General features: G+C 39.0%; 1 protein-coding gene across 6 annotated transcripts in view; it reads left to right on the top strand.

Moving 5' to 3' along the window:
- The window catches only part of CDC14A (cell division cycle 14A), a 109,455-nt gene that overhangs the window by 61,650 nt on the left and 32,519 nt on the right, over positions 1–15,286 (top strand). For 5 of the 6 annotated variants that reach the window (XM_074961251.1, XM_074961250.1, XM_074961249.1 and 2 more), the window contains 3 exons: positions 2,799–2,861; positions 8,405–8,492; positions 14,655–14,885. In XM_074961251.1, the coding sequence (XP_074817352.1) occupies positions 2,799–2,861; positions 8,405–8,492; positions 14,655–14,885 (382 nt within the window). Of the gene's footprint in view, positions 1–2,798; positions 2,862–8,404; positions 8,493–13,403; positions 13,530–14,654; positions 14,886–15,286 lie in introns of those variants that run through there. The other variant, XM_074961254.1, reaches the window with a different exon arrangement.

The raw sequence follows: 15,286 nt of genomic DNA on the forward strand, positions 1-15,286 counted from the left end.
TCTCCTTACTCTAAAATGCAATAATTCTTTTTTAAAAAAAAAAATACCTAGAAATCTGGTGGGTGGGGGGTTTTTTTGTTTTGTCTTTTTTTAATTTCCTGGGAAAGAGTCATACCCTGCCACAAAACTTGAAAGAGTGGGGACTTCCTTTAAATGCTGAGAGTAGGAGAAAGTATTAAACTACTAATTTGCTAGTTGGCCACCACCTGAGTTTTACAGTCTTCTGAAGATCAGCTGATGTGTAGGAACTTGTATGTACACCAAACCTCATCTGTGTAGAAATGTTTCTGTAACAATTTCTTGGCTCAAATTAAAAATTGGTACAAAGGAATAATTTAGGTCAGTTTCCTTACTTATTGAGAAAATAGACTAAGATTTAATTTAAATTATTTAATCTAACTGGCATTTCAAAAATACTATCTTTAACACAGTATTTGCGAACGATGGTGAGAAAATTAACAATGTTTAATCCAGTATTATATTTATGACCTGTACTAAATAAAATTCTTGGCATAGTGACTTTTATGATTTGATATAGCTTTCCAGCCTTTCCAAAACTCTTGAAAAAGAAAAATGGTAATGCAATTTTAATAACTTGCTTAGTTTTTGTTGTACCATTCACTTTATGCAGCAATTTGGCTAGTCCTGAGTATTTTTCTTTTTCAATTTACGGTTTTCAAATTGGATTTTCACTTTATAATTTTTGTGTCAAACTTATCAAGGAAACTAGTTTTTAAAAAAAGTCAAATGTGTAGGTAAGTGTTCTTTGTAATATTTGTATTAGGGATTCAGTGTACATTGATGATGCATGGGACTGAAGAAATAAGTATTTTCTAGAAAACACATGACAGGATTGCCAGCACCAAAAATTAAAAAAACATGAGTCAGGCCCCCTAAAATCAGGAGATTGTCCTAAAAATTAGATTACAAATATAAATATAATATATATATATATATATTTGGGGGGGTTATTTACCTTCTGGTTTTTGGACTGGTAAGGTACACTTGGATCATGTGTTAAGCTTTTCTTCACAACCCTGAGGGTTAGAGAGTTTTGTTGTTATTAAATGCAAACTGAGAGTCTCATCTAGTCACAACTCTGATAAGTAGGGTTTTAAGATACACAACAGATATTATGCGACTTTAATTAGTCACCTTATACCACAAGATAGGACCAAATTCTGCTCCTCTGTCTCATTGCTGACTTCAGTGGAATACTTGCTTCAGGGAGGAGAGCAGGATTTATCTTTGATTTTGTATTGGTCACCAATAGAAATGTGCAATCTTAATTGTTCTGCAAGGGTATTGAAGCAAATTTGTTTCTTCAAAATAAACCAAAAAGCAACTTTAGCTGAATATTTTTTCAACTCTTCACATTGGTTGGAGAAGTCCAGCCAGTTAACAGGGCACTAACACTGGGAAATCTTACTGAGAGCTCTGGGAGATGGCTAAAACCAGATGTTGTAGGAAATTATAGTAGTGCATGTGAAATGAACGTGTGTTTATCAGCAAGGATATAGAGATCACGTTTTTTCTTTGTTCCATTATAGAGATCAGCACTGAATTTCTACCAGTTGACCTGCAAAGCCAAAAGTATTTCAAGCTGAAATCTCCTCTTTTAGTCTAAAGCAAAATTCTTGGCCTGCTTTATTAATTTGGAAGAAACTATTTTGTTCTGCCTTTAAAAGATTACACTCTGTATAGTAGAATTCCAGAATGGATTTTTCACCTAGTGCATAAACTAGTTTAAACGTTCCTTAATCCCAAAGCACACTTTCTATAAACTATATTTTTCAGAACATGATGGATATATCTGGTTCATTGGTATAAATACTTATACTAACATGCTGCAGAACTATACACCATTTATTCCCCACAGACAATCAGTGCCATGTCTTCTTCATTCACAAGACATTATAGGCTTAAGTATTATCAACCAGGAGGGTAAAAACAGTTAGTGCAAAGTTGGAAGAATCCCACAGTGCTTCAGGAACTATATATGCCACAAAAAAAAAAAAACTTGGAAAACATTATAGTTGCAAACTTAACAATCAGAGTTAGGGAATGCCAAAATACAGGTTGCACACGCTACCATAACCCTTTGTATGCCATTTGCATAAACATTATAATCTTTAATTATGTACTCATATAGTATTTCTCAAATACAATATAATATAAATTTTTCTACCTTGTACTACATTTTTCTACTCTGTATGTCAGACAGACTCCATAAGTCATTTATTCTCAAAAAGTGGTGGGTGAGGGAAGCCTGTTCCATTCATTGTGCAGCTTACACAATACACTATATAAAGTAATAAGTAAGTAGTTAAAAATAGTCAATTTTATTATTAGGAAAAGTAGTGGCCGTTAATGTAATTAAAGGCTACCTCGAGGAAGGACTCCCCCCCAGACAGCAAACCAGAATATATAGTCAGCTTCTTTGAATATTAACCTAATCCTGAATAAGTAATGTATGATGTAGTGTGTTAATATTTTATTGTAACTTTGCCTTAGTAAAAAGTTTAAAAAAAAAAAAAAAAAGACTGTACCATAATTCTATGTGTAAGGGGGTAGAATTAAGATGACAGGTGGTACCTTAATGTTACTTAAAGTTCCAAGTTTTCTGATTTGCTCAAATGTGCAAGCTTCAATGTTCTTAGTGTAAACTTTTGGATTTTTAAAAATTTTAAACTGTTTTATTTTGTTGATTCTCAAATATGCTACAAAATACGAAGACCTGACAATACATTATGATGATCAATCTCCTATGTAAGAAATTTTTTTATTATTTTTTTTAGGCTTTTCAGCATGGATTTTTTGATTTTAAGACATTTGACGTGGATGAGTATGAACACTATGAGGTTTGTATATCTTAATATTTAATTCTTAATTCTAGCTTTGCTCAAAGTATGTTAGACTTGCATGTGTAGTGGCATATGCTATGAATTAGAATGTGCATAAATAGCAATCCATTGTAGTGTTGGACCTTGGATTTTATTTTTGTATGTCTAACATGATATGCTGACCAATGTAAGTTAAAACTGTGGTATATGTACCAGTGGTGTATTCAATATTAAATTGAATACATACCAAAATATCTTCTGGAGATTGCTTATTAAAAAATGTATCCAATGCTTTGATGTACTACTGTATGTATTTCTAGAAAACTCTGTATTTTCAAAAATCATTTATGTAGTAGCACAGAGGCATTGGTGTCCCTTTTTAAGTGTAGTTGAGCATGCTTAAATAAAATAAGTCTAAAGATTTGTAGACGTGCTTAACTTAAACAGGTCTTTGTGACTCCATTAAAAATCTGTTTAATTTATTTGAGATAAGATGACAGTTGGCAGTTTTTCAGAGACATTATTAACGGCGCAAGAGCAAACTATCCCACTGCATAAGACAGATAGGAAGTATGGCAAGAGACCACCCTTGCTTAACCAGGAGAGCTTCAATGATCTAAACTCAAAAAAGAGTCCTACAAAATATGGAAACTATGTCAAATTACAAAGGATGAATATAACAAATAACACAAGTATGTAGGGAGAAAATTAGAAAGGCCATGGCACAAAATGAGGTCAAACTAGCTAGAGACATAATCTACAACTACATTAGAAGCAAGAGGAAGACCAAAGACAGGGTAGGCCTGTTACTCAATGCGGGGGGGACGACAATATCAGAAAATGTGGAAATGGCAGAGGTGCTTCATGACTTTTTTGTTTTGGTTTTCACCAAGAAGGTTGTTGGTGGTTGGACGTCTAACATAGTGAATGCCAGTGAAAATGAGGTAGGATCAGAAGCTAAAATAGGGAAAGAACAGTTAAAAATTACTTATACAAGTTAGATGTCTTCAAGTCACCAGGGCCTGATGAAATGCATCCTAGAATACTCAAGGAGCTGACTGAAGAGATATCTGAGTCATTAGCAATTATCTTTGAAAATTATCTATAAAAAGTGAAATAAGGACAGCCTGGGGAATTACAGACCAGTCAGCTTAGCTTACCTTCTGTACCCGGAAAGATAATGCAGCAAATAATAAAGCAATCTATTTGAAAATATCTAGAAGATAATAAGGTGATAAGTAACATTCAGCATGGATATGTCAAGAACAAATCGTGTCAAACCAGCCTGATAGCTTTCTTTGACAGGGTAATAAGCCTTGTGGTTAAGGGTAAGTGGTAGACGTGGTATATCTTGACTTTAGTAAAGCTTTTGATACTGTCTCGCATGACCTTCTCATAAACTAGGGAAATGCAACCTAGATAGTACTATAAGGTGGGTGAATAACTGATTGGAAAACAATTCCCAGAGAGTAGTTATCGGTGGTTCACAGTCATGCTGGAAGGGCATAATGAGTGGGGTCCCGCAGGGATCAGCTCTGGATCCGGTTCTGTTCAATATCTTCATCAGTTATTTAGATAATGGCATAGAGAGTACACTTATAAAGTTTGCGGACAGTAACAAGCTGGGAGGGGTTGCAAATGCTTTGGAGGATAAGATTATAATTCAAAATGATCTGGACAAACTGGAGAAATGGTCTGAAGTAAACAGGATGAAATTCAATAAGGACAAATGCAGAGTACTCTATTTCGGAAGGAACAATCAGTTGCACACGTACAAAATGGGAAATGACTGCATAGGAAGGAGTACTGCGGAAAGGGATCTGGGGGTCATAGTGGATGACAAGCTAAATGTGAGTCAACAGTGTAACACTGTTGCAAAAAAGCGAACATCATTCTGGGATGTATTAACAGGAGTGTTGCAAGCAAGACACAAGAAGTAATTCTTCCACTCTACTCTGCGCTGATTAGGCTTCAACTTGAGTGTTTTGTCCAGTTTGGGGCACCACATTTCAGGAAAGATGTGGATAAACTGGAGGAAGACCAGAGGAGAGCAACAAAAATGATTAAAGATCTAGAAACATGACCTATGAGGGAAGATTGAAAAAATTGGGTTTGTTTAGTCTGGAAAAGAGAAGACTGAGGGGGGACATAAGAGTTTTAAAGTACATAAAAGGTTGTTACAAGAAGGAGGGAGGAGAATTGTTCTTCTTAACCTCTGAGGATAGGACAAGAAGCAATGGGCTTAAATTGTATCAAGGGAGGTTTAGGTTGGACATTAGGAAAAACTTCCTAACTGTCAAGGTGGTTAAGCACTGGAATAAATCGCCTAAGGAAGTTGTGGAATCTCTATCCTTGATTTTTAACAGCAGGTTAGACAAACACCTGTCAGGGATGGTCTAGATCAGGGATGGGCAAATGTTTTGGCCCGAGGGCCACATCGGGGTTGCGCACAGTATGGAGGGCAGGGTAGGGAAGGCTGTGCCTCCGCAAACAGCCTGGCTTCCGCCCCCTTCCACTTCCTGCCCCCTGACTGCCACCCTCAGAACCCCCGACCCATCTAACCCCCCCTGCTCCTTGTCTCCTGACCACCCCCTCCTGGGACCTCCCGCCACTAATCACCCCGCCAGGACCCCACCCCCTATCTAACCCCCCCTGCTCCCTGTCCCCTGACTGCCCCGACCCCTATCCACACCCCCGCCCCCTGACAGGCCCCCCGGGAGCCCCAACCCATCCAAACCCCCCGCACTCCTTGTCCCCTGACCACCCCCTCCCGGGACCCCCATTCCTAAGTGACCCCCCCCAGACCCAACTCCCTTTCCAACCCCCCCCCGCTCCCTGTCTCCTGACCACCACCCCCCCCAAACCTCTGCTCCATCCAACCGCCCCCTGCCCCCTGGGGCCTCCTGACCACCTCTCCCCGCCCCCTTACCGTGCTACTCAGAGTGGCAGGACAGGCTTCTTGGAAAGCCTGGGAGGTGGGCCGGTGTGGCTGCAGGGGAGGGGGGACATTGGGGGAGTGGCCAGGGCTAGTCTCCCTGTCTGGGAGCTCAGGGGCCAGGCAGGACGGTCCCGCGGGCCATAGTTTGCCAACCTCTGGTCTAGATAATACTTAGTCCTGCTAGGGGACTGGACTAGATGACCTCTCGAAGTCCCTTCCAGTCCTGTGATTCTAGGATATGAGTTAAGATCCCTCTGAAGTACAAGAGGCAGTAGGAAATGGGCAAGAAGAATGGCTGTTGAGATTTTAGTTTGCAGGGAGTGAAATGACAGCCAAACCTTGAACTCAGTATTGAACATTCAGCATTCACCAAATTGAGTTCTCCCATATCTCCTACCGTCTAGCTTTTCCCACAATGTTAAAAATCTTTGAAAGAGGTTTTTCTAAGTACAGTAGTGTGCTATTGTGTATAGACTGGTAAACCAATTTTGTTCTCCACAACAGCAGTCTTTGTTGCATTGCTTAGCGTTTTTTGTTATAGTTACTATATTTTATGTTGAACAAGTAATCTTTATTCTGTTTACTCTTTGTATACTATAGCAAAATGCTTGTTCTAAAAACAAAAGATAGTTGATTGAAAAAAGAAGATTCTTTGGAATATGTATGTGCCCGTTCAAGTTTCTTTAGTAGGGTGTGTACATAATAGTATAAACTAGTGATCTGTGTACAAAGTGTTCCATTATTTGTTAAATGTTTACATTTGAGATTATTCACTTTTGAAGAATGAGAATGTGGAATATGTTGTTTAAAGGAACACTGCTGCCTTGGATTAATTTTGACCTACTTAAAGAAATGAGAATCTGGGAGCCTCTTCAATTTCCTCTTCTTGCATTCTTTCAGGTTTGCCCATTTAAAAAGTGTCTTTGTTCTCCTTTATCCAGTTCTCCCCAACTTTCTCATAACCAAATGCCACTTACCTTTATACTTGCACTTCTCCAGTTTAAACTCTGAGCATGCACACAAACTAACCTGCTGTGTGTATTTATTCAGTGCAGATGCTCCCAGTATGTGAAGCTAAATGTAAACACTTATTTGTGATGGTGCCAAAAAAATACATGTGATGACTTGTAGTGTAGATGTGGGAGTTGTTTTAAGAGTAATTTTAAACAGACAGATATGCAAGAATAATGGATGTAGAAACCAATTCTCCTTCATTGTCCTACACAGGTCCAAGCTTATAGATTGTTCCCTTTTCATTAAACTAGACAGAAAATACTGAATTTATAATGGTATCTTAAGTTCTTATCAGCTATCTCCAGTTTATCTGTCAGCTGTATATTTCTTCAGGTAGGTTAAAAATTGAGGTGTGGATGATGTCCCTTTTTAAGTACAAAGAATTCAGTATTCATGAATACAGCTGACAACATCGAGTGATCAAGTGAAAAATGTTCTTATATAAAATTCTGCTCAGTCTACTGAGGTTACAGCCATTGGTATAAATTTTTGTTTCTGCTGTTTGCCAAGTAAGGAGTCAGGCCACCGGTCCTTACGCTCCTATTTACTTCAGCATGAGTTTTACTTGTGGGAGGACCATGGAGTCAATTGTAATGGGGTAGCCAGGCAAATAGTTTACAAATTACCTACAGTGATGGACAGAATCAGAACTTTTTACTTGGCAAGATTTTATGTGGGGTGGCGAGCTGGTCTACTGAATATATCATCTACTCATAAATTATACAAAAATCTTCATACAACATGAAAACAGTGTGTCATTGCAAAAAATGTCATGTGTAGAGCAACTACACTGTCAAACTGGGAATGAACCCATCTGTAATTTTTTTAAGAAACCTTAGAGATTAGAGAAGCCTTGGGTTATGTATCTCAGAGATGCTTTCAGATTTGGCCGGCTGAATGAGCAATGGAAGAATTCCAGGTTTACAGATTAGTTGTGAAGCCTGAGTTTAAAAATAAACAAAACACTTTTTTTTGTTTCTCATGTTAGAGGAACATGCACTCTTTTTTAGTTTCTTTTAAAGAAAACCCTCTTTCAAACTTTAATATCCTCTTATTGATTTATAGTTGGGTTTGTTTGCTGACCCATCAGAGCTATGCCAGTACATGGATTACAACTTTCAAAAAGAAAAAAGGAAATTATTATTTTGAGAGCTAATTTGTCTTAATTTGTTTACTATTAATTCCTTTTTTTGCCATTGTTAATGATGTGGCAGATTTCCATAGCCTTTGATAATGCATAAAATAAAATTGGTGTTTGCCAGCATCTATTGTATTTCATAAGTAGAGCTGCATTGGAAAGCCTGAGCCTTTAAGCAGAAATGTCTTAGGTCAGGTGTAGAAAGGTTTGCCTATTTGAAGATCTCTCCAAAGCAGGCTTTTCTAAGTTTACCTTTACTATCATGTACATTTCTGGCAAGTAGCTTCATACATGGCTGGTTTCTCCCATTTTCTGAGCCAAATAGTTACATCTGAAATGCTTTGCTCATATGATTTCTATAGAGAGGATACAGTTATTTTTTAAAAAAGTATTATTCAGAAATAGATTTTTAACAGTTGTGTGTGAATTTTAAAATGTTTTTCCTTTCTTCTCTCCTAAAATGTTCACTAGCGGGTAGAAAATGGTGACTTCAACTGGATTGTTCCAGGAAAATTTTTAGCATTTAGTGGACCTCATCCAAAAACCAAAATTGAAAATGGTATGTTTTTCTTGTCAATCATACGTCAAAACATTGTATTTTTTTTTATAACCCTGCTATTCCTTAATATGATTAGTCTTTATTTCCAATCTCTGGCGTATTTGTGAAGACAGTAGTTAAGGGTTAGGGTATGTTTTTAAAAAAAAAAGTTACATTAATTCTAGTTGGTGGATTGGTAGGTTGATGGGTTTTTGGGTTTTTTGGTCAGTTTGGATAGAATTTTGTATCGAGTTTTCACATCATAGGACTGAATTTCATTCAGTGACGATCAGAAGAGATCTGTGAAATTCACTCAGTAAGTGACTCCGAAATTTGAGGTGGCTCCCTACTTTTCTTCCTGAAACTGACAACTGAACTCACTTCTATGCAGAATTAAAGGTGAATGACAAAGGGGGGAAATGAAGAAAAAAGGGTGCAAGTCCAGATTCTTTATATCGTATAAAAAAGCCCTGAAGGGGTTAAAAATGCTTGTTATTATGTTAGAAATTCAGGTGTTGTCTATTGAAAATTCTGTAGATGATGGAGAAACTAGTAGGTTTTATAACATTTAGAGAGAGCAAGGAAGTGAAACCTGATTGAAAAGGGAATGGATTTGTATTCATACTACTTAAAAGGGAAGAGTCAACTAGAAATCAAGTTAGTTTTTAAAAAAATTTGCGAAAATTGCATCCGATGAAGTGAGCTGTAACTCACGAAAGCTTATGCTCAAGTAAATGTGTTAGTCTCTAAGGTGCCACAAGTACTCCTTTTCTTTTTGCGAATACAGTCTAACACGGCTGCTGTTACCTGTTATCTGAAACCTAAAAAAAAAAATTGGTTACAGGCAGTTGTTTTGCTACACCTTACCCCGCAGATTCCCTGCCAGTCTTTGTGGTTTTAAAGTCACGCTTTCTAATTTTTAATGGTCTCTTTCCAGCTGCTGTATTTAATATAAATACGCATACAAATTAAAATGGAAACTGACTAGCTATACAGGGAAACGGAAACCGCAAAGTACTGTCAAATATATTGAGTACATGAACTGAGAAAAAACTTTTTTTTTTTTTTTTTTTTTTTTACTTTTCAGTTACAAGCATTACCTGCAGTAGGCAAAACACTTTAACAGATGTGATTTATAAGTTGCTCCTTTAAAGCACGTATTCAACTAACTACTGGAGTGGAGGGATGAGGGGTGGTCCAACTGGCAGCCAGTGGGCAGGATGCATCCCTCAGGACAATTGTGTCTGGCCCCGAAAAGCGTCCAGCCCTGCACCATTTTTCTCTACAAAATTGGCAACCTCCGCACAGCATGACCTCACACATGTGGTGCGTGCAAGGTCACGCCTCATGGAAGACACTATTTTGTTAATGTACATTGCCTGCGGAGGTGCTACACAGCTACGAATGCGGCCCACAGTACTGAAAAGGTTGGACCATCATATGAAGTCTGAATACTTTAGAGTTGCAAAGCCATCCACAAGTTACTGTGTCCTTGCTGGTGCTGCAGCCACCTGTGTGTCACCAGGACTTTTGGGCGCATATCTCATGATTCTTTGTGTTGGAGTAAGCTGAGCCGTTCTTTAACTCTTTCCCAGTGAATTGTAGGAGAACTTGTCTGTCTTCTGGGCATACAGAGGGCATTGTGGTAAGGCAATGAAGGACTGTAATTGCTTGAGTGATTTAACCTGCATTCTCATTGCAAAGTGGGTGAGTTCTTCAAGTGATTGCACATGTCTGTTCTACTGTAGGTATGTACGCACCTCATGGGCAGTTGTTGGGGAACTTTATCCCTCATCAATATCCATTGGGATGCACAAGCGCTCTCCACCATCGCACACATTGCATGCAGGCATAAGAATATGGAGTTGCAGCCAACCGCCCTTCAGTTCCTTCTTACCACAGTGCTGGTTGTTGGAGCACTTCTGGTCTTGCTGTCACAAGCTTTTCCCTCATTTTTTGTATATAATTTATTTGTTCTCTTAGCAGTCAGTTAAGTATAGAGTATAGTTAGTGCTGGTGATAGGCTTCAGTTTTAGGTCCTTTTTGGGCCAGATTTGAATCTCAGTACTGGTACCAGAGCCATGCCTCGCACTCTGTGGTTTAAATCCTGTAAGTCGGGTGCCAGGCTGATGACCTAAGAGGCAGTACAATCCAGGGGCAAACAACCATTAATATCCCCAGTACTGCCATTCTCTAGCTCAGCTTATCTATCTCCTATCCACATGGGTTCTGCTTCACTGTTATCAAAGGACTTGGAGTCATTTTCTTCAGACTCGGAAGTGGGGTCTTTTTGTGTCCCATGCAAAACAGGATGCATACCCTCCATCAGAGCTTTGGAGTTCATGGGTCTCACAGCAATTCCAGCAGTGGCACACCTCAGAGACAGTGGCCTATGCTAGTGTGGGCCCAGACACCACCATGTTATAGGTCTTTCTGGACACCATCAGGTGTCCCTCCCCCTACTAGGACCTCCCTTCACCCACCTGAGTTGATTTCTGAGGGGTAGTCAGCACCTCGGGGAATGTTCTCTTGACATGTGGTACCAAGCATCTGGAAATTGCTCAGACAGCTTTTCCACTACAGGAGACCGACCAGACGTTGCCTCAGCATCCTGGTGCATCATCTTCCTTATCACCAAATGAGGTTATAGAGATGGTGAGTGATTCACCACCACTGGAGGATTGCAGGGTTCACCAAGAACTGCTTAAAAGGGTGGCTTTGGTATTAGACATTCAGGGGAAGAGGTCTGCGAGAAATGCCACAAACTAGTGGATAAATTAGCTTCGATGGCAGCCTCCTGAGTTGCACTCCCAATTAATGAAGCAATTGGTAGACCCCTTCTTCCTTTCCTTCCCTTCTTCCTACAGTGAAACAGGCAGAGATGTCCCTTTTAAGGGTTTTGAACACCACTACTCTCACCCAGCCCCAGGGTCTTTGGTGGTGGCAGTAGCTAACGAGCAGGAAGGATAGGGGCATAAAGTGTTCACACCAAAGGGGAAGGCATCGAAGAGACTAGACTTGTTTGGCCATAAATTTTATTCAACAGGTGGGGTGCAACTTACAGTTGCTAACCAGCAGACTCCTCTGAGTTGTCATGACTACCCTCTGGGAAAACATCATGAAGTTTAAAGACAGGCTAATGGAAGATTCCAGGCAGGAGTGATGGTGGAGGAGAGCAAGCTGATGGCCAGGATCACTGGGATTCAGCAGACTCAGCAGTTTGATTCATGGTGTCTGCCATATCTGTGAATCGAACTGCATATGCATATGGCTGCAGTCTTCTGGTCTTCTCATGAAGTATAACAGACCATTCAAGATCTGCCCTTTAGAGGTCCTTTTCAGAAAAGATGGACAATAGGTGATGTAGTCTAAAAGGTTCCAGGGCAGCTCTGAAGTCGCTTGGAATCTACACACCAGCGACAGAGAGGAAGCTTTTTGTCTCCGCCGCAAGACCTGCTGAGAAAAAGGGGCAGAAATTATTGGAAACAATCACCTCCTCACTCCTCCTTGTGGCAGCAGATTCCTCTTATCCAGCTGTCCATTCTAAAAACACATTTTTGACAGTTTGTCAAGGGCAATATACTAGTTCATACAGGCCCATCTGTTCCTTCCCATATGTTTTCCCAATCCTATATACCACTTCCTCCATGCTCTTCAGGGACACTCTCACAAGACCATTCTTCAGCAGGAGGTTCAATCTCTCCTAGCAGTAGCCATAGAGGAAGTTCCTCTGTTTCTCAGGGAGAAGGGTTTTTGTTCTTGCTGTTTCCTTATTCCCAAAGCAAAAGATGGTTTCAGGTCTATTTTAGATCTAAGAGAGTTAAATAAATACCTGAAGAAAATAAAGTTCCACATGGCTACCCTAACTTCTATTATTCCTTCCCTAGAACAAGGGGACTGGTATGCTGCCCTCAACTTAAAGGGGACTTACTTTCATACAGTGACCTGTCCAGATCAGCAGAAGATTCTAAGGTTCATAGTCAATAGAACCCACTACCAAGTCACAGTACTTCCATTCAGCCTATCAACAGCCTTCCCACCAGTGCTACAACTGGTTTAACTCCACTGGGTGGGATAAATGGCAGCAGGGGAATAAATGTGGGCTGTGTGAGATCCCTCCAAAATGCCACAGTGACTAAGTTTTGATGCCCACTGTGTTCCATGGAGTACCCTACCATCAATGACCTTTGTCTGCTTTGCTCCCCACACTGTTCATCCTCTGTGTCATCTAAGGCTTCCCTTCTTACTGATCAAAGCCCCTCCAATCCTCAAGCTGCAGACAGTCGGCAACTTTAAATTGCTTGTTTGAATTTGAGGAGGATCACCTCATCTCCCACCTGACTGCCAAAGCAACGCTCTTAAGCACAAAGGACAGGACTCTTTTTTTTCTTTTTTTTCTTCTCCTTTTCTGGGTTTGCAGTCCTAGGGCAATTAACACTTTTCTAAAATAAGCAAACATAAAACAGCAAACCTGTCTCTCTTCTTTTAAAGATACCCCTTGGCATAACATTTTTCTCAGACCTCAGCTGATGGAGGGAAACTTTCCTCCCACTCTGCACATTTTAGTGAAGATGACCTGAGTTGCTTATTCGCTAATGAAGATGTGGAGGAATGCTTGATTTGAGCCATTTGCCTTTCAGATAGCCAACCAATAGCCCAGTCTCTCCAGGACCCTCTCAAAATGAGCTTTAGGAAAAGCGGTTCAGTTTTCCTCATTCTAGAATCTCTTGAGAAGATTGTTGATTCAGGTGGTCCATTAATAAGATCTCTCTGACGTACCAAGTCTAATTGGATAAGGGCACCAGATTCTTTTCTGTTCCAAAGATTGATTCATCCTTTCTTAATCTTAATAGGACCTGATCTGATGAAAATAAATTCTAATCCCAACTGATGAGGTTGGTCCGGCAGAAGATTTTATGGGCTGTGGAAAATCGAACATTCCCATAAAAGAGGTTTTAATCATCTTCTGTTGCTTTACACATTGCTATAGCATGCACATACTCACTTCAGAATGGAGACTCCAGCTTTCAGGTTCAAAGAAAAAGCTTCCTGTAACATGTACGTTTTTATTTGCAGGATTTAAACTTAATTAACTGTTTCTTAACAATCCTAACATTAATATTATGGTAAGTTACTGCTATAAAATTAGCCGTAAGGCAGTGGAGACTTATTACATAAATGGTGAAATCTTGTCCCTTCTGAAGTCAATGGGAGTTTTGGCTTTGACTCCAATGGGACCAGGATTTCACTTAGTTGCTAGGAGTATTTAGTTTTAAATGTTTGTTTAAGTTTATTTTCTCCATTCCTCTATATGCCCATATAGTCATGAATAAAATTTTTCATAGGAGAAATTCTGACTAATCCTATCTCCACTTGGCACAGCCAGACTTACTGCTAGGAAGAAATTCAGGTTAATAACCCAAATCAAGAAAAAAAGATCTGGCCTTTTCTTAACAAAAGCAGCTATTTTCTCCACATGAGTTACCCTCTCTTAACCAACAATAAACAATGGGAAGTTCAGTTTGGCTAGGTCTACTACCCACAGAAATAAAGGTTAAAAATAAAAAAGAAACAGAATACCAATTTAAAATTAACGCGTCTTGTGATAAACCTAATGCACTAGCATAGTAATAGCATTGCCAGCATATTCTTTACATATTGTACTGTAGCTTCTTAGTTGCAGAAGGTGTCCACTTGTTCTAAGGCTCTTGGCCTGTGGCTCCATAACAAATACACATCTGCACCATTATGGAATCCTACATTCATATACATGCCCCACTTTAAAGCAGACAATCCTTCATTATAAGAAGAGCTTTAGAGTGTGAGTGGGTGTATAATGTATTAATTGTAAACCTAACTTATAACACACAGGACATTGTACAGTACCTAAGACACATTATGCTTTAATGTCTTCTGATACCTTTATTTCTAAGAATAATAGCTTTATAAACCTCAGACTAAAGCTTTTTGTTAATTTTTAACACATCTTAGCATATTTTTTTCTCATAGATATATTTACCTTTATTAAAATGTCAAATGTGATTGTTTACAGCATTAGTAAAAAGTTTTTCATTCAAAAATGTGTTCATTTGTTTTGGTTTTTTAATGGAGGTTTGGATTTGCGTGTGTGTCAGGTAGGTTTCAGTGATTTACAAATGTGTAATCTTTTTTTGTTTCTTTTAGGTTATCCTCTTCACGCACCTGAAGCCTACTTTCCCTATTTCAGGAAGCATAATGTCACATCAATCATAAGACTAAACAAAAAAATCTATGAGGCAAAACGGTTTACAGATGCTGGCTTTGAGCATTATGACCTGTTCTTCATAGATGGAAGCACACCAAGTGACCATATAGTGCGACGGTTCTTGAACATCTGCGAGAATGCTGAAGGTGCTATAGCTGTACACTGTAAAGGTATGTAAAAACCTAACACAGTGTACTCAGGAGTTTTTAGTTCAAAATAAGAAAAAGCATTTGCCAGTTCTGAAAATAATTTTGCTTAAGAGTTTTTGATCCTGTGCAGGTTATTTTCATTCTACAAAGAGTTCACAGTAAATTCTTCTACTCCAGCATGAGAACTATACATTACATTATTTGCTATTCAGGGTTTCTTTTTTAATTCCATATAATGATGCTGCTGTTTTGTTTTGTTTATTTTGCTGAAGATCTCTCTTTAGCGTTTATAGAAAGTGGGCTAGTAGATGTTGAGGCACACAGTCGTCTTCATGCTTCTGAACTGCTACTATGAATTTTGTCTAAAGAACATGACTTTTTTTTAATTGTAAAATACAATTTTGCAGCTACTGTTGTAGCCT

This window comes from Natator depressus, chromosome 8 (assembly GCF_965152275.1).
Source record: "Natator depressus isolate rNatDep1 chromosome 8, rNatDep2.hap1, whole genome shotgun sequence".
Lineage (NCBI taxonomy): Eukaryota > Metazoa > Chordata > Testudines > Cheloniidae > Natator > Natator depressus.